General features: G+C 37.6%; 1 protein-coding gene across 1 annotated transcript; it reads left to right on the top strand.

Annotated features, from left to right (window-relative positions):
• The first annotated feature begins 63 nt into the window (after nucleotides 1–63).
• Nucleotides 64–24,963, top strand: dusp22b (dual specificity phosphatase 22b). Its single transcript, XM_067452193.1, has 7 exons — nucleotides 64–274; nucleotides 4,238–4,271; nucleotides 4,362–4,444; nucleotides 7,943–7,992; nucleotides 18,793–18,867; nucleotides 22,467–22,638; nucleotides 24,205–24,963. Exons 1-7 carry the CDS (start codon nucleotides 254–256, stop codon nucleotides 24,331–24,333), a joined length of 564 nt encoding a protein of 187 aa, XP_067308294.1. The 5' UTR covers nucleotides 64–253; the 3' UTR covers nucleotides 24,334–24,963.
• Nucleotides 24,964–25,593: the final 630 nt, after the last annotated feature.

The raw sequence follows: 25,593 nt of genomic DNA on the forward strand, positions 1-25,593 counted from the left end.
TGTGTGTGTGTGTGTGTGTGTTATTTTAACAGCCCGGATAGCATAAAGAGTACATGCACATAATTCGTGTCTGTTAGTTGTGTACTGTGCCTTTAAGAGAGGCTCGTCCAGGAACTCGACACATTTGAGTGTGTGTGTGCATGACAAGTTGGATATTAGGCTTTTTGAGCGCTTGTAGCGATTAAAACTGTATATTCAAGCCTCGTTCAAGCGGACTCCTGAAATACTAGCCACTGCAAACAAACACCGTGGCATGGGAAACGGAATAAACAAGGTATATGGACATAATGCTTCCCTCTTCTTCTTCTGCAGGGCTTTACGTCTGTGAATTTGAGAGGGATTATCGATGTGACAAGAATCGTTGCGCCTCCAACACAACAAAAGACACTGCCTTTGACGTGTTTATTAACGTTAGTGGTATTGTATTGTTTATTAGTGGTGTTGGCTGAGGAAAGCGTCACTGCTCATACTTTGGACTAGTGATTTGAACAAACCACTAAGTATGAAACTTTGTGCCAGTTGTTCCCCTTGAGTTATTCCTCAAAACTTTGTTTTGTTGAGGAGTGCGGTTACTCTCGATTACGATAAAACGGATAGGAAAAAAAAAAAACAATCACACATAATATCACTTAAAGGTGGACTGTTTTTACTTGGGCCAATAAGCAACTAAATAAACTACCAACGACACTAGCAACCGCTAGGAACATTTGGAACACCTTAGCAACGTGCTGACAACCACCCAGAATACCGTACCATAGCAACCATTTAGCAGCGTGCTAGCAACTAGAACACCTTACCAACCACATAACACTGCTCAAGCAACAGCCCACTCCATATCCAGACAGTGACAAGCTAACAACCACTCTAAACATCTGCACAACATTGTGCTAACAATCAGCTCCACAGCAATATAGCAACTCCACGTGAACACCTTAGCAACGCACAGCATTGCTAAGTCATTCAATTCCTCATTGATCATTCATGACACATTCTATTTGATATTAAATCATGCACAGCTTCCAGGAAGAATGTGCTATTCAACAAAACAGCAGATCATTTTAAACAGCCTAGTTTGTGCAAGGTGATTTGATCAAATTGAAATGGAATCAGGGTCGGATTTATTTCTGGTCATATGTATTTGCAAAATCAGAATAGTCATGTCCATGTTTCCTTCCCTGCTGTTGCAAAATATCTGAGTGAAATGACTTCTTATTGAGGGGAAACAAATGTAGGGTGGGATTTGACTGTATCCAATGTTATTTTTTCCTGTGAGTGATGGGTTGGGGTGCGCTAATGTTTAGGGTTTCGTGGTGACTTTAAAGGTGCAGTGTGTAGTATGAGGATGCAATATAATACAGTGGAGTATAAAGACCTTACATAATATACTGTTATGTTTTTATTACCTTAGCAATTTCGTTCTACATACACCGCATGTCCCCTTACTGTACGTTCACACCAGGCACGACTTGTGCGGATAAATCACGCTTTTCGCATGTAGTTGGACGCTTGAACATTTTGAGTTTACTCACTTCATTTGCGCATGACATTCACTTCACAGCAAATTTGCATCATGGAAGGGGCAATGCCTGGCGGCTCCAGTCTCGTTGTGAAATGGCTGACATGGATTGTTTTAAAATAAGATGAATAAGCTCAATTTGCCAGCTTTAGCTAGCTTGTAGTCTCAATATGTATAGCTTAAATTGACTAAAGAGCGTTTTAAACAATTTATCAGATTGTCCGACTCAGGCTTGTGCAAAATTCAGATTTTCAGTGCAGAGGGAGTTTGAAAGACAACCGTTTATCCCGCCCCTCGGATTAAGCCCTGTCAATAATGAGTTTCCAGACCAAACATCTTGCTGTGGGTCTAGATTGTCAGGCTAATTAAATTCATGACAATTCAAAGAAATTCCACACAGTCACACAACAGAAAGAATGTGTTGAATCTCACATTCAGTGCTAGGAAGGTTACTTTGGAAATGTAATTGCTTACTGTTATAAGTTACTCATTATAAATGTGGTTTGGATTACTTTATCATTGCAAAGCAATTTCCTTTTAATATAATTAATAATTGAATTGCACATTTGACCTCAGTATAATACAACTAAATACAATAACATTAATTTTGTAATTTAATAACAATTTCATTAAACTAACTACACTGCAAAAAATATTACACACTATATACTTAAAAAAAATTGTTAACAATATTACACATAATATAGTAGTTTTTATGGTTTGTTTTTTAGTGGAATCTACCTGAATAAATTAAGTAAATTATATAAGTAAAGAATAAGTATATAAATTGTTTAGTTTATAGCACATGATGAATTTAATATTATTAGTAGAATGTGCTTTTTTAATTTAAGATTTAAAAAAGGGTATAACTTAGAACAAATTGAAATTACCTGTTTATATTTGACTTTGAGTTATGTTATACAATTAAAAGACTGCTTGCTGCTAGCACAAGTAGAAACAAACGTGTTAATGCACTAGCATTAGCAAAGATATTGTTCAGTGAACAATAGTCAAAACTTCAACATAACAGAAATTCATTCAAATGTCAAACTTACCTGAAAATTAAACATTAACAGATGTTTCCCTTCACTCAAAAAACAAAAAAACAATAATTTAATTAAACTTAATTTCTTTATTAACTTCATTTTCAGCCATATGCAAAGCATGCTGGGAACTAACTATGTTGTCTCTAAATAAAACTTCATAATTGAGCTAATCCTCTTAAAATACATAGGTAACCTTATTTTCCTTAATTGTACCAGCTTGTTTTTTTTTTTTTGATTGAAGGCTCAAGATTGCTTACATTTCCTTAAAAAAAAATAGGAAAATGTATCTCTTGGTTTTATTAGTCAAATGTGAATTTCATTGAGCCCCATGTAAAATTCCCAACTTTACAGCAGAAAAAAAACATGTTTACAGCCTGGTACAAATTGTGGTTTTGGCCTAAATAGCTAATTTTGACCTTCATGATAACTGTGAGGGGAGGGGAGGGGGGAGGCATTTTTTTATAACTCATTTATTGACATTATAAAAAGTCTTAAAGCTCTGCATAATTAAAGGCGTGGTTACTTTGAGTGACAGGTGGATAGCCGTTTATCTGCCATCTCATTGCGTCACCTAAGTTCCGCCCACATCCCGCCTCTGCCCATTTTCTGTCATCCGGGAGGGACACGCGATGACGTGCTTGCAAGATGGCGACAGCCGGCTCGTCTTTACGCTTCAGAGCGGCTTATCGGTAAATGGACTGCATTTATATAGCGCCTTTATCCAAAGCGCTTTACATTTTTGCCTCACATTCACCCATTCATACACCGACGGCGATGTCAGCCATGCAAGGCGCCATCCAGCTCATCGGGAGCAGCTGGGGTTAGGTGTCTTGCTCATGGACACTTCGACACTTGGTCAGGTGGAACCGGGGATCGAACCACCAACCTTTCGGTTTGTAGACAACCTACATGAACCACTGAGCCACTGCCGCCCTTTGTGAAATAGTAGGATTATCGGAATCCTATGGGTGACGTCACGGACACTACGTCCATATTTTTTTTACAGTCTATGGTGTGAACGCACCCTTACAGTGAAATCACTATTTTGTGCCGTCATGTTTCTACAGTAGCAGTAAACGGACAGACTGAGCTCTAGTCACTCTCTGCTCTCTCTAACGACGACATTTTTGTCCTGTGTCGGCCACCGTAGCTACTCTATGTGCTTCAAAAGGGAGGGGTGAGCAGTGGGTGATTGCAATTCACAACCTCGCCACTAGTCGCTAAAACTCTCACACTGGCTCCTTTAAATTCAACATGAAATGGGTCTTTTTTTCCCACTATTGTGACGTACATCCAAGTGAAGCAGCTTTTGGAACAAGGGGAGAAAATATAGGGTGGGGCTTGATTTTTGTCTGTGGGGAATTGATTGGATGGTTGTGGTTTACTATTGGTGGATCTCATGTGATTGACAGGTTGCCTCGCCATCAGAGAAGAGAAGAGATGTCACTGCAAGAGGGAGGGGAAGTTATTCTGATTCAAGAGGCACATGAGTTTAAAAAGAAAATGAAGTGCACGGATAATAAATACTGGAATATTCCAAGTAAAAAAACAAGTCCATTTTGATTTCATGGTGACTGTAAAAACATAAGTTTTCTATTTTTGGAGTGCTGTAAAATGTGGTTTTGTATTGTTCTTGTTTGACTGTGACTGATCAAACCTTTTTGTGTCGTCCCAGGTTCTGTCAGACCTGTACTTGGGTAACTTCAAAGGTAAGAATGGACAACGCTGGAATCGACAGCACTGTTTTTAATAAGGTGCATGCTTAGGAAAGATGAAAATATGTTTTTATTTTTTTACAGATGCCAGAGACAGGGAGCAGTTAGCAAGGAACAACATCACGCACATCCTCTCCATCCATGACACCGCCGCACCCATTTTACAGGTAGTTGGACACATTATTTCCTGTCTTTAAAATATAAAGCAGCTTCTCTGTTCCGCACATACGATCACAGTGTCATGTCAGCTGAATGATGTTCAGCTCATTCCAGGTTTTTTGGAATCGACTCCAACTCCCACTGTCGACGACTCAGCTTCATTTACTTCACAACAAAACAGGGTTAGACATGATAATTCCCCTTATTAAAACAACACTTTTAGCATGACTATCCAAATTATTTCAATTTAGCGATGACGGGTTGCGCTATCAACATTGCTATAGCTATTGCCGAAACCTAATTTTACAGAGGGAAAAGTCACAAAAACAGCCGTGGTCAAATATTATGTCTGAATGACATAAATGAGAAAGAAGGTGTTTTTTTAAATAATATATATTATATTTATACGGTGATGGTGCTAAAATCACATAATCGTTGTCTTAAAAGGTGTTTGGACAGGAGAGTTAAAGATACTAAAAATGAATACAATAATATACACTTTATACTCTTGATGTTATTTTTTTATGATTTATGGTTAACAAGTATGAACACAATGTTAACCATGGAAAACAAAATCTAATATACCATCAATTAAATTAAAGCTAGCATGGATGTATGTATAATTACAAACGAAAGACACTATGACTATCTGTTTCTAAAATGTGCTGCACATAGGAGGATAAATGTATGTGACAAAGTTTCTACGTAATTCCTTGCTTTATTTCGTTCTCTCCTTGCTTATATAGTGCACTCAACTGCCATGCTGGGGATCTGAGAATCAGTAATCAAGTGTCTGAAATCGTTTACTTGATTACTGAATCTTCTATATTTATACATACCACGTTTATAATAATGTACAGTAATGTAATTATAATAACCCTGTTTTTAGCCCTGATAAAGGCCTGTGCGCTGAAACGTGTCAGCAAAATAAAATAGCATTATTTTTTCAGCACTATCTTTGTATGTTCTGACCCTTGACATTAGAAATGTGGCTGGTTTTGTCCAAAATTATTATTATTAATTGTATTTCCACGCACCTTATTGATATCGTGCAGCTGCACCACAAGAATTACAGGACGCAGCAACAGAGTCGACACCAAGAGTCGATTGCTGTGCTGGAAGTCGGGGACTCAACTGTTTTGGAGTCGACTTCCCATCACTATATGATGTTGCAGGCTGTATATCTGTAGCTGTCTCTGCGTCCACCATTTTTCCCTTTCTCGTGTCCACTAGTAAGACATGCTGTATGACCAGGGCTTGACATTAACACCTGCTTACCCACCAAATGCGTTTTATGGATTTCCATTTTGCATTAAAGCGCGTCAGTCTGCAATAAACTTCAAATTTTACTGAACGAACGAGCGGCGGGTGCGTGTCAAACAGACTGAACGCAGTCGAATATATGGTCAAGAGGGAGACAATTAATATTCAGCACAAAAACATTAATTTAGCTAAAATATCTGCTGTTGGATGCTAAATTTAGGATTAAACATCAACATTTAATTCAAGTATTTTATGAGAGTAGTAACTGTAAAGGGATAGGCCTGAAATTACATATAAATGTACAATGTTTCTTATAGTTTATTTACAGGATAAAGAAATGACAGTTATAGGTAGCCGTGTGTGTGTGTGTGTGTGTGTGTGTGTGTGTGTGTGTGTGTGTGTGTGTGTGTGTGTGTGTGTGTGTGTGTGTGTGTGTGTGTGTGTGTGTGTGTGTGTGTGTGTGTGTGTGTGTGTCTGTTTCTTTAATATAATTTAATGTGGGGTTTAAACTCCTTTTGCTTAGTAACTTTTATAGCACATATACACTTAACCATGGTACTATTAGATAGTAAAACCCATGTTTTTTATTATAATAAAGCCATGCTTTTGCCGTATTGATTACCATTTGTATAACCACACAATTGCCATATATTTAACTATGGATTTAAAACAAAACTATGGTTAATTTTTGATTACCATTGAATAACTACAATAAACCTGTTATGTATGTATTCTTATTGTTTTTGTTCATTGTAAAATATTGTATGTGTATGTGTATAAATTTATTTATACACACAATATTATATAATATATAATTAATAAATATATATATATCTATATATATCTATCTATATATATCTATCTATATATATCTATATATATATATATATATATATATATATATATATATATATATATATAATATATTTGTAATATATTACAAATGGGATTACAGATGGGATTAAATGCAAGATGGGTTTAAATGGATTTATAACGTTTTGGAAAAGAGCTCCTCATTTGTTTTACCCTTAACTCGACAAAGAACAGAATTGTGTAATTTATTATACATATATAAATATAAATAAAAGATTGTAGATATATTCACTATGTATATTTTTATAGCACTCAGCTGACACGTTTGTTTGAAGAACAGCATTGGGCAGGAAGTTGAATAGCGTGTTTTGTCAGTAAAGTTAAAAACGGCCTTTTTAAACAGATTAATCGATTATTCTGAAATTTTATCGCCCAACTAATCGATTATCAAAATAATTGTTAGTTGCACCCCTACATGTTTCTAATTTTCTCTCTAATATTATCAATTTTGGACGTAAAGAAGTTCATAAAGTCACTACTGCTGTGCTGTTTGGAAACATCTGGTGAATGATACTTTTCATTTGTTAAATATTTGCTAAACTCATTTAAAGACGCGCATGGCACAGGTTCACTTGGGGCGTGTCTGAATCCACTTTTGCTAGTTTAATGCCTAAAAAACAGTCGGCACACACGGCACATGGTCCGAAAGGGTTGTACCTAGTCTCTTTTAATGAGTAATGGGTTTTTGGGCCGTAACATGCAATAAGCCATTCCCTTTTTCAAATCAGTCTTATTTCCCATTCCCTTTAAAAGCCAGTTGTGCTTGCACCATTGCAGATTCGCGGAATTTGCAAGCTGAGACTGGATACTTCTCCAGAGAGGATTCCTTTTATTTTTAATATTGAAAAATGTTTGTGTGCTGCTTGTGCACCCGCCTATAGGCGCATATTACTAATAGACCCTTTTAAATAACACAAAAAATACTGTGCGCAGGTCAGTCATTTTCAGTTGCCTCAAAATAGCAACGCGCCAACCTGAACGCACCTCGTTTTTAAACCAGCAACGCGGCTCTGGACGTAAAAATTATAACTTCGTCAGGCTGCAAAAAACACTTGCGTTGTGTATGATAGGGCCTATGAAGGCTGACCAATAGTAATGATTTATGTGAAAAAATGTAATGACAAAATATGGAGATAAAAGGTTTCTGCCCCACAGTGACAATATATTAAGCATTTATGCATCTATGAGAGTGCTATGTTTTGAGTTTATTATTGAAAATGTACACATTGTGAGCATGTGCCACAAAAAGGTTTGGATTTTACATGGAACAAAAGGTTTACACTCTGTCTTTCATACTTGCACTTTGCTCTATCACATGTGATTTTGAGAAATATTAAAGCACATTATCTGTCTTCCCTCCGTTTCTTTAGGAGATGACTTATCTTTGTATCCCAGCAGCAGATTCGCCCACGCAAAACCTGTGAGTAGGCTCCATGCATTTCTGATGGGCATGTTTGCTAATAGCTAGCCGGCCGCCAGTGGGCAGCATGAGTAACTGTGGCAACCTGAAGGTGTAAATATTCTTCATAAGCAAACCTTTTTATAAGTTCTGCATTTATAGCTGTTCCCTTCATTACACTTAAGTCTGTGATGTTGGTTTGTCATGCCATGTCAAACTACTTACACACTTGAGCGCGCATGCATTTACAGACACACACACAAACACACACACACGAGCACACAGAGACCCGCACATACGCACACTTCCTCTTGTGGCCCTCTTGGTGCAGGAAGGAAGTTATGAGCTGGGTTCTGCAGTGATGCCTTGGTCTCAATACGCCTTTATTTTTATCCCCCCTTTACCATCAGCCCTCTTGTCACCCTTACGAGCCTGTGAAACCCGGCCATGCGTAATGTGAAACTGACCCTCTTTAACCAAACTGGACAAACCCAGCCCTTTCTCATCCTGGTCCTGTCAAAAGGATGGATGTTCTGGAGGAAACGCTACCATACCTTACTGTGTTGTTAATGCTTAAAAGAAACCACAGTCAGATTTCTGGATTTCTTGACAGCCGCTATCTGGACAGATTTGAGCAAAAAATGTCTGTTTTGTTGCTAGTAGGATATTCAAAAAGTAAGATAATGCAAAAAAAGATCTAGGTTATTGGAACAATATGTTCAGTGTATGTTAGTATTCTTAAACACTTTCAACATGTGAACAGTCCTCTGGTGCACTGAAAAAACATTAAGTAAATTTACTTAATTTTTTTTGCACGTTTTTGCACACATATTTTAAAGTAAATTTTACATGTGGAATTATGTAAAATCTACTTAAAGGTTTAGTTCACCCAAAAATGAAAATTTGATGTTTATCTGCTTACCCCCAGTGCATCCAGCATGTGTGTTTGTTTCTTCAGTAGAACACAAATTAAGATTTTTAACTCCAACTGTTGCTGTGTCCCAGTCATATAATGGTGTGAATAAGTAACAATTCTATGAGAGCAAAACAAACAAACAAAAAAAACATGCTTAGACAACATGCACAAAAACCCTGCTGCTCCTGACGACACATTGATGTCTTAAGACACGAACCGATCGGTTTCTGTGAGAAACTGAACAGTATTAATGTTGTTGTTTTTTTTACCTCATATCCCGACGAGTCTCATCAAGTTTTCCCATCGGCTATTACTTCTGTCTTGTAAGGTCAAACTAGTGCGATTATAGATATATATTTTGTAGATGCCTCATTCAACCGATCCGTGCATGCTCAAATGAGGCATCTATATGTATACATTCTATATTTCATACAAACAAACTGGTACCAAAGAGATTTTGCCACCTTGGGTGCTACCAAATTCTGGCTTGGCCAATGGAGTAATCGGCAGGCCCTTGTCCACAGCAGAGCTTTTCATATGTCCATCGGATGCATGTACTGTAGACGGTTTTGATGATAAATCTGCTGTTTTTTTTAGTTTTTTTATTATTATAGGCTCTCACTTGTTATTAAAGGTGTCATGAACTGGCTTTTTTATTTTTTTATACTGTTGTCTGAGGTCAACTAATGACGTTTGTGTAGTTTTTACATTCAAAAACTTCTTAACTAATAAGAAATAGGCTTTTTTTCTACTTTTTTTCTAGGTTTTGAGGCTGTCTTCTGAACACTGAGTTTTGATGGGCGTGCCACAGTGGAGACTTGGAAGTAAATGCCCACGGTTAGGATTGGATAAGAGTAGCATATTTAATGAGCTTCAGCTCCCCTTCTCAGTTCAGTTTACATGAGGGAGGGATTGCTTTGAAAGCGGCAACCGGGATGATTCTCTCACAGGGCTCGTAAACGTCTTTATCTAACAAACACAATGATTTATTTCTCATCCACCCGCGACTGATTTGAATATTATTTCTGTATTACATGGCCTGCGCGATCTGTGGATATAACCGTGAACACACACACACACGTGTGTGCGTGCGGCCAGATCAAGAAAATTATATTTTTGCCGACGAGTGTACTTTTTGGTAGCCCGTCTGGAAAACACACAGCCCCAGGGCTACTATTACATATAAAAAATATGTTTAACTCACAAAAGTTTGTTGCACTATTCCTGTCGGATCCAATATAGAAGGCACAACATTCTGTCTGCAAATCCAGCACCACCTGAGACTTGTTTACAAACGATTCCGCAGTGAAATGAAGCGAACACACTAACCTTCTTCCCCACGTGAGCTGGAACTTCATTAAAAATAAATGTAGTATCACACATTTCTAATATTAGTATCCAAATGAGGCTTATGCAGCAACTGTGTTCTTCCACAATATCTTGCTATCTTCTTCGACGTGTTTATTGCTGCTGGCTAGCGTGATCCGATGAGTCGGTGGGTGGGGCTACTGAATTACACGTGCTTATTATTCTCTAGAGGCGTGTTTCGCCACTAGATGACGTCAGCATGAAGCACATGATCGTTTTCTAGGCCTGGTGTCTATAAAAGCTTTTCTTTGACTAACAAGGAAGTTTTCAGTTCTGAAACTTGCAGGATAATCGTATATTACCATAACCTTTTATATATCAAAAGCTCAAGGGAAAGTTCATTTCTCAATTCATCACCCTTTTAATAATCATAAGATAAGATAAGAGTCTAGAATAAAGTAATAAGCTCCATGAAGCCATGGTTTACAGTGAGTTTAGTGGAGTACCCAAAACCCCCTCAGGGGGTTTATTGCCTTTTATAAAACAGTTAGTCCATAAATATATTTATTTTAATATTTGGGTGAATGACAGATAAGGATCATTCTAGGACTTTCTACTTATTAGATGCTGTGTATGTAATACAATGACATGTACTCATTTTAAGAATGTAATTAACTATTTTCTTTTTCAAAATTTTGAAATATATATATTTTTTTACATTTGTTGTCATATACAAAAACATACAAAAAGCTCCACAAAAAATTAATGCTCAGAAAACTACATTTAAATCACAATATAACCAATTTGGGATTTTATAGACATGGGCTTATTTTTGCCTGCTTAACTCAAAATTCAGAACCAAATTGAGAAATAAAACTGTAAAATAAAAGTATTCCAATAAAGTAAATAAGACTTGAAGAGCTCTTTTCCAAAACGGGAGTTTGAGTCTGTCATGCTATTTTGCTGTGTACTGAACCTATTCTCTGCTTCATCAATCTCTGATTGCATATCGCTATATTTCCTTTTTTAAATGCAAGATGGATTTAAATGGATTTATAACGTTTTGGAAAAGAGCTCCTCATTTGTTTTACCCTTAACTCGACAAAGAACAGAATTGTGTAATCGAATACACAAATATGAGTTAAATTAATTCCCCGTGTCATTGTGAGCCGGAATGACATACTGTTAGACGGAAAGACATTCTACAATCAAGCGACGAGAATAGTTTTTGTGTGCAAAAAAAATCTAAATAACGTTTTTAATCCAATGTATTCTTGTCTTTCGTCTGGTCCTCTGACGTGAACTGACGAAGCACCACAACGCATGTGCAAGAATATGACGTCGAGCCCAGATGGATTTTTTTCCGCACAAAAACTTCTCGTCGCTTCATAAAATAATTGTAGAGCCACTGTAGTGAGATGGACTTTTTAACAACGTCTTTAGTGCCTTTTATGGGTCTTAAGAGAGGAAATGACATTGCTGCCAATGGAGGCCTTTCTGAGCCATCGGATTTCAACAAAAATATCTTGATTTGTGTTCCGAGGATGAACAAAGGTCTTACGGCTGTTGAACGACATGAGGGTAAGTAGTTAATGACAGAATTTTCATTTTTGGGTGAACTAACCCTTTAAGTAAATGTACAGATAACTTACAGCAAAAATTATTCTGTTACAAGTTTTAAGTCTCCAATTAGTTCAATTAGGTAATAGCTTTTATAAATGTGCCTTAATAAAAAATAAAAATAAAACTTTACTGGTGTGGATCTTGAGACAAAACAATGGCACTGACATATTTTAAGAAATGCTAGTGCAAGTTGTTGTTAAAACAGACTATAGCCGTGTTTCCACTGCAGAAATTTTCTCCAGGAACTTAAATCACTTTAGGGTGGTACTCTGTGTGTTTCGACCGCAGGGACTGGGGTCTAAGTAAAGTTCCGGGTAAAAATGTCCCCCTTCAAAACTGCCCTGCTTGCGAGGTAGTACTTTTTCAAAGTGCAGGAACTTCTGGGACTTGGGCCCTGAACATGCTGATTGTTCGAGTTCTCGCTGCATTTTATTTCAACCTAAAAGTCTGTTGCGGTGCGTGCAGGAGTTGTTTCCTATTCGAATCAACAGTAGAGTTTAAAAAATATGGCTGATGGACCAACGACGAGGTTGAGGTTTATTTGTGGAGGACAAAATCCAGCAGCCTTAATATTAAAACGCCTGCGATTCAGCAACTACCTGCTAATGCACTCACATTCACGTAAAGTAGCCTTGTTGACAAGTTGAGGTGAGTAAAGGCAAAATGCTCAAGATATAGTGCCTTCAATGCCCTGTAGATGGTGATCACTTTTTTTGTAGCAGAAACAAACTGTTGCAGAAAAAGGTGCCATGCAAAATGTAACCAGTTAATCATCACAGTAGTACTGGAGTAAAGAGTGAATATACTTAATCAAAAATGTAGTCCTCCTGTTGAGAAATTTGTTAATCCCTTTGATACTCAGTAAAACTACAAAATAGCCAACAAGTTACCCTAGTACAGTAACTAATTACATTTACTCAAATACTTTATATTGAATATCTCTTTAGTGTTTGTTTGTAGTGAGGGTTTCATTTACAGTGGCTTCGAATGCAACTCAACCAATCAGAATCAAGGACTATCCGGAACTAAACGGAACTATCAGTTTTATAATAGCTAATTAACATATTGTATATTTAGTCCAGTGTTTTAAAGCTGTTTCACACACAATACTGACTCCGCTTGAAATCCTCACTGAAATGTTTTGAGCATTTCAATACACACTCATTTGAGTATCAGTATCAAGCCTACATAAACTTTTGACAGGAACTGTGAAGGCAGTAAATATTGAAGTAAGAAAAAAATATGTATTGTAGACTGGTTGGCCACTGTGAGCGATCTGCGTCTGGAAAACATCATGTATACAGGATGTCTCGTAATTCTGTGTTTACTGTTACGGTTACGACCTTCCCGTCACTGGAGGAACAGCTCTGTCAACGTCATTGTCTGAACACAGACCTCTACCACATGTAGAAGAATGTAACGGGATAGTTCAGGCCAAAAGGAATATTCTGTCATCATTTACTCACCCTTATGTTGTTCCAAACCTGTATGGCTTTTTTCTTCTTCTGTGGAACACAAAATAAGATATTTGGAAAAATGCATCAGTGTTTTATTTTTTTTCTCCATACAGCAAAAGTTGTTCTGGTGAAATCCTTTTCAGTCACACTTAATCCCTGAATGTCAATGCATTAAATAACAAAAATGGCATTAATACATAAAGGGCCGCAATACCGTATACACTCGGCACAATGCGACATGTTTTTTGCTAGTTTCAGCCTGTGGTGAGGTGGATGAGCGACAGACGTGGGAGGAACGAGGGAGACCGGTGCGTTATTGCAACGGTCTTCCTCGGTCCTCCCACTTCTCTGGCTCCTCCACCTCGCCACGCAGCCTGACACGGTTATCCTTTTTATGTCTAGCGCCACGTTGCTTAAATAGCGAATGCATTGGTGCCCATCTGTTTGCCCATGAGTGTGCTAGTCTGAAAACGAAGTGTGTTCAGGTGTGTTGTTGGCACGTTGCTATTTTGAGGCAACAGAAAATTAATTGAAATTGCAGTATTTTTTGTGTTATTCAAAGGTGCCCTAGAATGAGTTGAAACAACATGTTAAATTGTTCTCTGATATCTACATAGAGTGTATGTGGCTTATTTAAGGGCAAAAATTGTCCAGATACAGTTTTACAGGTCCATTTACAACCCTATAAATTGTCCCTAGGATGTAATGCTCTGTTTTTGCCTTATTTGGAAGAGTCATTAATATTAATGTTGCACTCTGCTCTGATTGGCTTATTTCAGCAGCTCACAGCAGTTCAGTTGTTCAGCAAAGCGGCTTGTGAGTCCTGACAGAACACAGACCAACTGAATGACATTTTAAGCAGAACCAGTGAATTTAGACTCGTCTTTTTTCGGCAACGATATTGCATGTTTATATAACGTTAGTCACAATGTAATACACAGTATGATGTGATGTACTCTGAAATACAAGCATGCAAAAACATCATAATTAAGCTCTTAAATTTTTTATATATATATATATATATATATATATATATATATATATATATATATATATATATATATATATATATATATATATATATATATATATTTAATTTTACAAAATGAATAGCCTTGTCAAATGACTATCATTTTAACTTATATGGTGGAAAAAGTGACGTTTGCTAGAAGGATCGAGTGAATGATCCGTAAGCAACGTAAGCAAGATGGCCAGAGCTGAAGGGACGAGTCCACAGATGCTTGAACTCTCTGCCGGGAGAGGCTCAGCCGCGCGAGTCAAGCGCTGTGTGAATCATTCTCGCCTGCATATTTTACTACATACCCTAATCGTGCAGGCGCCCTCGCGGCCACTCGCGTTGCTCGTGAACTGGAGCGCATCTCATCCTAATTTAACGAAACTCAGCGTACGCCTCGCAGACATGAAATAGATCTTAAGAAACTTGAAATGTCTTTTAACAATTTAAAACGAAAAGAAATAGGCTACTCTCTGATTATGTAATCCATGATGTGCATTTCTCTATATAGGCGTGTTCACTACGGAGATGGTGGTCGTCAAATTAATAAGCTAAAAATAATAACCCTGACGCACACTATGGTTAACCGAGTATTAACCGCTAAGGGCCTCGGTTAACGGTTAATGAAAAACTTGAAAACGTGCAGCCCTAGTATCTACGATTGTATTTTGTAATACAAAATAATATTAATCTTTGTCATTAGACACACTATTTAGTTTTGTATGGTACTTGGTGTGTCCTATTGTTACTGTACTAGCATCTTGCGTTATCTAGACAATGCTGTCTCTCTAAAAAACTTTCAATTTAATCAGAAATTGTTTAAACAGTCAATAAGTGAATAAAATCACTACTTGCTGCTTGCAGGAATACAGTTGTAATTGCCACTTTCTTCAGTTTAAGACACTGAGCAAAGCTTGCTTGAAATGTGCTGAACAAACGAACGTTCTTGAATTAAATTGTTGTGGTATCTGACCATGACTGTTGACATGTTTTATCTCTGGAAAGGGGAGAAAAGTCCTCACGTCTCCTGCACATCCTGCAACATGACATATGTGTCCTTGATAGCTGCTGTTTTTGCTATCCTCCAATGTCTTGTTTACCTGCAGTCCCGATGATTCGGCTCCGTCAGTTCCGCCTGACAATGAACATGTTCGGACAGATGCAAATGTTGTACATGTAAATTAGAGATGCTCCGATCAGCATTTTTGGGGACGATTACCGATCACCAAGATCTGCCGATTGCGATCACAGAATGGAAGGGGAATGGGAATCTTTTATCTATAATCTTGCAGAGTTTGCACCATTTAAATAAAGCAGAGTAAAGTAAAATGATTCCAAACAGAGGGGTTAGGCAGACCAACACACATCAGATCAGCCTAATGGGATGTAGCCTTTTAAAACACTGATTACATTTAAAGGGTTAGTTCACCCTAAAATGAAATTGATGTCATTAAGGACTCACCCTAATGTTGTTCCCGTAAGACCTCCGGTCATCTTCAGAACACAGTTTAAGATATTTTATATTTAGTCCCACAGCGTATCTGAGTGTAGGCACACTATACTGCCCATGTCTAGAAAGGGAATAAAAACATCATCAAAGTAGTCCATATGTGACATCAGTTAGTTAATTAGAATCTCTTGAAGCATAGAAAATACATTTTGGTGCAAAAATAACAAAAACAACGACTTTATTCAGCATTGTCTTCTCTTCCGCGTTTGTGTTCAAACCTCAAATAAAGATTCAAACGGTTGTGAATCAGTGAATCAATCAGTGATGAATGGGTCTTACGGGTGTGGAATGACATTAGGGTGAGTTATTAATGACATCAATTTCATTTTTGTGTGAACTAACCCTTTAATAATTGCCAGCTATATGTAAAACTTGTTACACCAAAACTTCCTACTGTCACAAAGGACAAAACTATGGCAAGTTTTTTTTGTTTTTTCTGTTATTATTATGAACATAAATTATGAACAAAAAATAAAATAATGTAAGCTACTGTATGCCAATGCCATCCTTTCTAAATAATAAGGGTGCTCTGATCAGGATTTTTGGAGCTGATCGCTGATCACATGAAGCAGTATCTGCCGATCTGATCACAGATACCGACCTATTTGAAGCCTTCTTTTTATCATATAGAATTATTTATAGGGAATTTTACAGACATTCATTCAGGGAATTGATTATTTCTGAAATTGGGCGAATTCCCCCCTTATAGAGGAATGGCCAGCAGCCATATCACCCTGTAGCCCAAGACTGTTTTCCCACTGAAGCTAAGCAGGGCTGAGCCTGGTCAGTACCTGGATGGGAGACCAACTGGGAAAACCAGGTAGCTGCTGGTAGAGGTGTTAGTGAGGCCAGCAGGGGGTGCTCACCCTGTGGTCTGTGTGGGTCCTAACAGCCCAGTATAGTAATGGGGACACTGTACTGTCAAAGAGCACCGTCTTTCGGATGAGACGTTAAACCGAGGTCCTGACTCTCTGTGGTCATTAAAAATCCCAGGATGTCCTTCGATAAAGAGTAGGGGTGTAACCCCGGCATCCTGGCAAAATTTGCCCATTGGCCTCTGTCCATCATGACCTGCTAAAAATCCCCATATCCTAATTGGCTTCATCACTCGGTCTCCTCTCCACCAATCAGCTGGTGTGTGGTGAGCGTTCTGGCGCAATATGGCTGCCGTCGCATCATCCAGATGGATGCTGCACATTGGTGGTGGTTGAGGAGATTCCCCCTTCTATGTAAAGCGCTTTGAGTGCCTTGAAAAGCGCTATATAAATCGAACGCATTATTATTATTATTATTATAGATGACTCTTGTTATATGTTATCTCAGCTAAATCTTTGATTATGCAGTGCATTTGTTTTTAGAGACAATTTTTTTTTCAGGTAGTTCTAACATTAGTATTGAGGTAAGAAATACTGAAGAAATGTAATAAATAATCAAATGTAAATTGGTCTTCCCTGAATAAATTAGATGAATCCTTGCAAAAGTTGCAAAAGTTAGCCATTCAAGAGCAGTGAGTTTCATTAAGGTTCATCAAAAAACAAGACAGAGAAACGGAGAGGCAGCAGCAGTTTATTCTACTGCTTTCACTTTAAGAGCGAATACACAGAGATGGCTAGGCTACATGCAGTTAGACAAAATGTTAATGTTCACTCGCGAGTCACGACGGGGTTTACGTGCAAACTCGTCAAGAGTAGACATTAATTTAGTACATACATTTTGTGTGTATTTGACCATTGCAGCGCAATTTGTACTCGCAAGCTTTTTGTGAGATGGGCTGTTGTGGGTCAGGTGTGTGTGATAGATTGCGGTCTTTTGGAGAGCGTGCGAGTGCTGAGTGAACACTGGTGGCAATACTTAACAATAAATGCAAATGATAAACTTCAGTGAAAATACGACACTGCCTCGATTGTGCAAGTGGCAAATCCTGTGTCAACTGTGCAGCTCGATTTTAGTTGCAGATGCGATGCGCTGATGTGATGCCATTTGAGCACTTTGAGAGAGAGAGAGAGAGAGAGAGAGAGAGAGAGAGAGAGAGAGAGAGAGAGACTCGCTCTGTTTGTGAACTCAATTCTCAGAAAGTTCACAGAAATCTCACAAAGTTTTCATATGAATTGTACCTCACCTTCAGCATTATAATTATTTTATCCGCGCCGGAAAGAGAATGGGTGCATTTCATGCGCTCTCACGGCAGGCGCGCGTCCTTGTGACGTTAGCATTAGACCGTTTATGAGGTCGGAGTTTTTAGAGACTGCCAATCAATCATCCAAAGCAATTATCGGCCGATTGAGATCGGTTGCCAATCGATCGGAGCACCCTTAATATAAATGATCCCCAAGGATTTACATATGAAGTAGGAGGCAATGGTGTTTGAGACTCACAGTATGTGATGTCCATGTACTGAAATCTTATTATTTCACTATGGCAAGGTTAATTCAATTTTTCATTCTACGGCACCTTTAAAGGGCGCGTTAGTAATATGTGCCTAATGGCGGGTGCACAACGAGGGTACACTCTGCTTATTACACACACAGGGATGCGCAGAAGCACACAGATATTTTTACATTTTAAAAATAAAAGGATTCACTTTTGGAGAAACATTCAGTCTTTTCACTGGCAAATCTCACCATGTAAATAGCGACTCAACTAGCTTTTAAAGGGAATGAAAGATGAGACTAAATGGTTTATTGCATGTTATGCCCAAAAACACAGACACTCATTAAGAGACTAGGTACAACCCCTTTGAACCATGCGATGACCTTTTTTTGTTTGTGTGTGTTGTTAAACTAGCAAAAGTGGATTTGGACACACCCTAAGTGCACCTTTAGACCATGCGCTCAGATCATTAAAATAGGGCCCAAAGTGTGTCTTTGGTACCCAAATATGACATCATTGCATTAAAATAGGCTATATTTCATTTGCGTATCATTCACATTAGTGTCACATCTGTATAGACCTATATATGGTTGAAAAAAATTGTCTCTTTTTTCCTCCACAGCATTCAGCATTTTAAGAAGAGCATCATGTTCATGCACGAGTCCCGACTGAAAGGCGAGGGCTGTCTAGTTCACTGGTAAGTGAAGGTTGTGTACGCAGGGCTTAACGTTAACACCCACCAACACCCACTGTGTATTTCAGCAGTTGTGTGTAACATATTCACTTCTACTAGCCACTTTAGCGGTTTGAATTTTATATATAATATATAATTTTTTTCAATTGTAGTCATTATTTCAAAAGTTTTAGTATTTTCCCGTGAAATATCCCGCAGTTTTACGCTCTGATTGTGTTAACAGAACACGCAACTATCTATGTCTGTGAAGTGGCTTGCACTTGTTGCTAGACCAACACACCTGGTGATAGTGTATGTGAATATTAAACAGCAAAAAGATTATTTAGGCTTCGAATCCTGCATGTGTGCGTATGAATGGCGTGACCCACAGTTTACCTCAAACACATAAGCCTACATAGAATTACGCGACAATCAAGCGTTTCTATCTCATACGAGGACATAAACGCATGTCCATCTTCTCCAGAGCCGCTCTGAGAGTCGCTTCACGAGCATTTTACCGTTTAATTTGAGAAAAACCACCATCATGTCATAAACACAAAGAAACTTAAAGGTATTCATGGCAACCCATCAAAGTAAAAGTTTGGTTTTACTTGAGAAATATATCACTGGGTGCATTTACATGAACATCAGTAAGCTGATAATTTCAAAAAACCACGTTTACATGACTATTAATAAACCGGGTTATTTCCATGTAGTGACGTCAAAAATAATAATGTCCGTATATCTGACTCAGAGTTTTTCAAATGTTACGTCAGTTATGTTAAATAAAGTGTGCACCGTGTCTTCGGGAGATTTACGGCACATATTATCCCTCATGATGTTACAGATGCAGCGTTTTGACTGAACATCTTCTACTTCTGCTGCATTAGAAGAGAAGAGAATTTTCTTTATAATTTCCTGGGTCTCTTGATCTTAACTCCGTTAAGAGTCTGCGTTTGTGATGTCCTTATTTCATGCAAAATAGCATTTCATGCTAGCTCGCTTTGTCTGGATGCGTTTAAATCTGTTCTAAGTTTGTGTTTTTGTCACTTATCACACATACGCACATCAATAAGCCGACAGAAAGTAAGTTAATGTGTTTACATGCAGCACGAAATTGAGGTAAAAGTACATACATTTATATTCCATAATATAAATCGTGTAATTATAAACTCTGATTGTTATAATTAGTGATTTTTATTTTTTAAAGTTTGTGGGTAAGAATCGTGTAAAAAAAAAAAAAAAAATCCCTTAATTTGTGGATGGAGACCGGGAAATCTCCCTTATTTTCAATGTTGACAGCTATGAATCGAGCTTTCCTGCTGTTGTTGATAGGCTCATTTTCCTTGCAAAGAATGTTTAAAATGCAATTACATTTTTTGTGGCGAATAGTGTTACTGTTTACATGTTCAATAAAAGAGTTACCTCAGGATTTTTTGTTGTTTATTAGCTCAATCCAAATACGGTATAAATAATTTGGATGTTTAACAATCTTTGTTGCACACCGCACAGTGACTTTTCAGTTAGATAAAGCGCTTGCCTTTGCAATTTTATGTTGATGTACTTTAATTAAATATAATAAATATTAATTATTATTAATGTGTTTATTGTGCTTAAACAGAATTAAAAAACAGTTGGTTATGTTTTAAGTGAACATAAACAGTTGAGAAAGAAAATGCATGTGTAACAGTGTAATGGATCTGTGCGTCAGGTCTTAAAGTGACAGCAGCCTAATATACTTCCTGCAAATTATGAGATAATATTAAAAATATATATATATATGGCAGTTTTTACCCATGGTATCGATGTCAAAATTGTGGCCAGCTAAAAAAAGTTTGGAAACCACTAGCCACACCGGTGAGCAAAAAAGTTAATCATAAGCTCTGTTTGTATGCACCAATATACAAGAACCTACCTTAAGAGGAAGCATAATGTGCACACAAGCAAGATACCAGCCCTAATCGAGCCCAGTGTGACAATGTGAACAGCTGATAAAAGGGTGTCAAGGGGGGTGGGCTATTTTTGAACTTCCCAAAAACCATTAAACACAAGCCTCTCTATTTGAAATGAGAATATAATGGAACGTGGGTACAGTGCTTCATTCTAGAAACTTTCTTTGAAATGTGAAAGTTTTTCCTCTTGCAACAACAACAAAGTTGAAAGCTTAGTGTTTGAAGCTCATTCTCATCCTTAACCTAAACACTAAAAAACATTATGTCCTGTAGTTATTTTAATGGCAAAGAAAATTGTGAGGGTGAGGGTCAAGCACGCATTTATACGTTATTTAAAAACTCCAAATTTTGAAAGCGACTCCCTGACGCATGCAAATATCCCAATATGAAAGCTATCTTTGGCTGGGCTGTGCAGTTGTAACCATATTTTAGTTCTGCATCATGATTTACGAGATCTCTATTTGCACTTTAAATAGTACTTTAATTATGGTTGCACTTGTTTGTACTTTATAAGGCGGTTTTTAATAAAACTGTTATTCATTTTTATTTATACTGTTTTTTATTTCTGTGATTAATTTGTGGAAAGGAGCTCAGTTAGGAGGTCAAAAGTTGTAGAAGCTCATAAATCATGTGCAGTTCGAAGTTCTGAAGAGACCTTTTACAATGCTTGTATATTGTTGTCTTTAAAGGGTTAGTTCACCCAACAATAAAAATTCTGTCAATAATTACTTGCCCTAATGTTGTTCGACACCCATAAGTAGAGCATAAATCGGGCTCAAAAAATCAAGCTCGACCCTACCCGAGCCTGTGCACGTTGTGTCCGAGCATGGCCCGACACATTAACTGTAATTATGAGCCCGAGCCCGATTTAAACCCAGCCATTTTTAATATGTAGGCTTTCTGGCGAGAACGAGCCTGTAATGAGCTGAGTGCAGTGAAGCGGACCGGTGTCACTCATGTTAAAGCTAACATTGATAAACTGAAATGGGTTGATAATGGGTTCATGATTTGGATCGCCAATGTCAGGTGATTTCAGCAGTTTGGCAGTTTGACATGCGATCCGAATCATGAATCAATATGCTGATTCATAACGGTTCAAAACTTTGTTTTGAAATCGGCCCACCACTATATGCCGTTATTTCTTTTTGTTTTTTTTGCACAAAAACTATTCTCGTCGCTTCATAAAATTATTGTAGAATCCCTGTAGTGAGATGGGCTTTGTAACGCCGCCTTTAGTGCCTTTTATGGGTATTGAGAGAGGAAATGACATTGGTATCAATGAAGGCCTTTCCGAGCCATCGGATTTCAACAAAAAATATCTTCATTTGTGTTCCGAAGACGGAGGGCTTACGGGTGTCGAACGACATTGGGTTAAGTAATTAATGACAGAATTTTCATTTTGGGGTGAACTAAACCTTAAAAGTTATATGATCCATTCTGAAAATAGATCTGAAATTACATTCATTGTATGAGTGTATGAGATGATGAGTTAAAACATTTCAAATGCACCTGCAGACTATTTTTCTTGGCATGAGGATTTCATAAAATGTAAAAATCTTGTCTCGTCTCGTGAGCTTACTGTCTTGTCACACCCCATGAAAATATAGAGTCAAATAAGTAAAATAAACTTTATGAATGACTTGATTTTGATTTTTGATTTCATTAATCCAGTCTTGCTGGCGTGTCGCGCAGCGTGACTCTGGTGGTGGCGTACGTTATGACCGTGACTACTCTGGGATGGCAGGAAGCTCTGGCTGCGGTGAAGGTGGCGAGACCTTGTGCTTCACCCAATGTGGGCTTCCAGACCCAGCTGCAGGAGTTTGAGAGCACGCAACTACAGCAGGTGATTCCATCACATATGATGACTGAAATTACATTGTCATTGTCAGTGTCAGCACATGTAATTTGGTGCTGATGCTGATATTTTTATGGGGAAAAAGTATGATGAAATTCTGAATGTAATGTAAATCAATGAGGTCTTTATAACAGTATAGCGACAACTCAAGTAAAATCATATAAATATCAGTCATCACTCTAGCCTAGAAATCTAGACGCACCCTAGCGGCAGCAAATCTAATCTGCCGCGAGTATCGTCTAGCAACTCTCATTAACCTTCTGAGCTCTAAAAGCCAAACTCTGATCGGGCCAATCACATTTGGTGTGTATAGAGTCGGTGGGTGGGCCTTAACATAATGAAGACTGAGTTGCGCTTGCGTGCTTCTAGTAAACAGAGAAACTGGCGAACGCTGGTCTTTCGAATCAGCTTTGACCGTGACTCTGGATGACATGGAGTTAAGCTTTTCTTTGAGAAAAGAACAAAGAACGGCACTGAAGTCATTCTTAAACAGGGAAGATGTGTTCAGAGTTTTGCCGACCGGATACGGCGAAAGTTTAATCTGTCAATGAGCTCTGCTTCACCTTCGTGGCTCTGGTTGGTTGTAGCGCTATCCTATCGCGTGCAAAGGGAGTTCGAAAGACAACCGTTTATCCCGCCCCTCGGATTGAGCCCTGTCAATGGTGAGTTTCCAGACCAAACATCTTGATGTGGGTCTGGCTTGTCAGGCTATCATCACTCTAGATCTGCCAATAACTTAGTAAGATGGTAGTTGAATGCTTAGTTTTATGAACAAAACTCAGTAGTTTTAAAACATAATACAATGGAGAAATAAACAAATAAACCTTACTCAAAAACCTGATAATTATATTTGATGATTTCCAAATATATCATATATATAAATTGCTTCAGTCCAGCAAGTTCATCTTTACATATTACTAAAATGATAAAAGTGATTGTTTTCTTTGTAAAAACAGTACATTTTGAGCCCGATCACGCACAAATGTGTATCAATAAACGAGTGTGCAATGTCGTGGAATGTATATGGTACGCAGTTTTTCGCGTGCATATGATACGCACTTTATGGTGTATTATACACACAACCCACCACCCCCATCCTGCCTAAGAGCGTGTCATATACACACCATAAAGTGCATATCATATGCACCTGTGAAAAACTGCGTACCATATGCATGCAAAACCTCATTTTGTCGTATACATTCCATGGCGTTGCACACTCGTAGTATTGATACGCATTCTCATGTGATCGTGTTGGAAATTTTACTGAAAGGCCTTTTACTTACTTAAAACGTTTAAAATGTTGTAGATTATGTGGTTTTCTGCGTGTTGATCATTTAGAGGCCTTAGAAATTTGCATATCAAATATGACACAGTAGCTTTATAGGGTTAATATGTTTGTCATGTAAATGCGTGATCCAGATTTCCAAAAACTGATTTCTAGAAATCTCAATACAGCTGGCATTAATGGTAGCATTAATCAGATTCTAAGTCGTACTCAACCCTTCTGTGCGTGCCCTGAATGAAGCACTGCATTATAATTGTTCGTATGTTCAGTTCAGAGAGTGGCTGAAGGAGGAGTACAAGGAAAACCCCTTGAATGACGAGGAGGAAATCCGCAACCTGCTCGCACAGATGACTGACAACACCTCCACGCCGGAGGAGAGCGATCTTCAGGACTTCTGACGCCGTTCCTCCAATGACTGTTCTCTCCGATAGAAACATGGGTTGACATCTTACATGCTGATGGTGGTTATGGCACAGCACTGTTTATTAATCCAAGGACTAAATATAAATATAAATGTGTAAATATGCAAGGTTTTAATGTTTACTACTGATGCAATGACGCAATGTTAAAGGCAAATTTTGCTTTTGATATAAAAATTGATTTAAAACTCTGGTCTCAAACTGAGCGTTTGTATTTTCCCTCTGCACTTGTTGGGACTGTGAGAAGCTGGATTACCAAAGCGTACCGCAGGGCTGTTTTAATGTGGAAGTCACGTGAAAAATGTGTAGAAATCTTAGGTTTGAAAAAGAGTAAATGCACATGTTGTTTAATATGGGTTTTTTGTAGTGGTGACCATGCCTTCATTTTCTTCTCCTGACCATAGATGACACACAATCTCCTCTCAGCACTTTTGATAAATGGATACGCTCGCTATTTTAATTGTGATTTCATCTGATTATCAGCATTTGTGAGATTCAGTCAGTCAACAGTTTTGATGTTAATTGATCTAATTTTGTGTTTCTGGAAAATGGTGATCTATCTATGGCACTGTATTATGGTGAATATATTAAAAAAAATTGTTTCTATTAGTTAATGAGGGATTTATTATTTAATATTTCAATGAATTTGATGTACCTTTCAGACATCTCCGCTTACATTAAAACCTATAGGTTAATTGAGTAAAATATTTAATAATACATTTTTATAAACATATATATTTGTAGACAACGGTTTCAGCTAATGAACCATGTCAGGGAACAGGTTTTTCTGGAAATTATTCACTTCACAATGTAATTTGTGTCAACTCTGCCAGACGCTTTAAGAAACATCGGCTCCATCCAACAACATTCTAAAGATTGTTCAATAGAAAGTTCAAAAGAACAGAATTTATCTGAAATAAAAATATTTTTTTCGGGAAAGAACTTAAAGAAATGAATACATTTATTTAGCAGAGATGCATTAAATTGATCAAGTGACAGTATAGACATTTATAATTTTTCAAAAGCTTTATATTTCAGTTAAATGCTGTTCTTTTGAACTTTCTAAAAAAACTGTTTTAACATTGATAATGATCATAAATGTTTCTTGAGCAGTAAATCATCATATCAGAATGATTTCTGAAGGATCATGTGACAATGAAGACTGGAGTAATGATGCTCAAAATTCAGCTTTGCATCACAGGAATAAATTACATTTTAAAATGCATTCAAATAGAAAAT

The sequence above is a fragment of the Pseudorasbora parva genome, chromosome 9 (genome assembly GCF_024679245.1).
Source record: "Pseudorasbora parva isolate DD20220531a chromosome 9, ASM2467924v1, whole genome shotgun sequence".
Classification (NCBI taxonomy): Eukaryota; Metazoa; Chordata; class Actinopteri; order Cypriniformes; family Gobionidae; genus Pseudorasbora; species Pseudorasbora parva.

What these genes read in the sequence shown, in the direction of transcription:
- dusp22b (XM_067452193.1), top strand. Translation starts at nt 254, where the DNA reads ATGGGAAACGGAATAAACAAG. An exon ending in GAGGGCTGTCTAGTTCACTG is followed by an intron (nt 18,868 to 22,466) that starts GTAAGTGAAGGT and finishes TCATTAATCCAG; the next exon opens with TCTTGCTGGCGTGTCGCGCA. An exon ending in AGAGCACGCAACTACAGCAG is followed by an intron (nt 22,639 to 24,204) that starts GTGATTCCATCA and finishes TCGTATGTTCAG; the next exon opens with TTCAGAGAGTGGCTGAAGGA.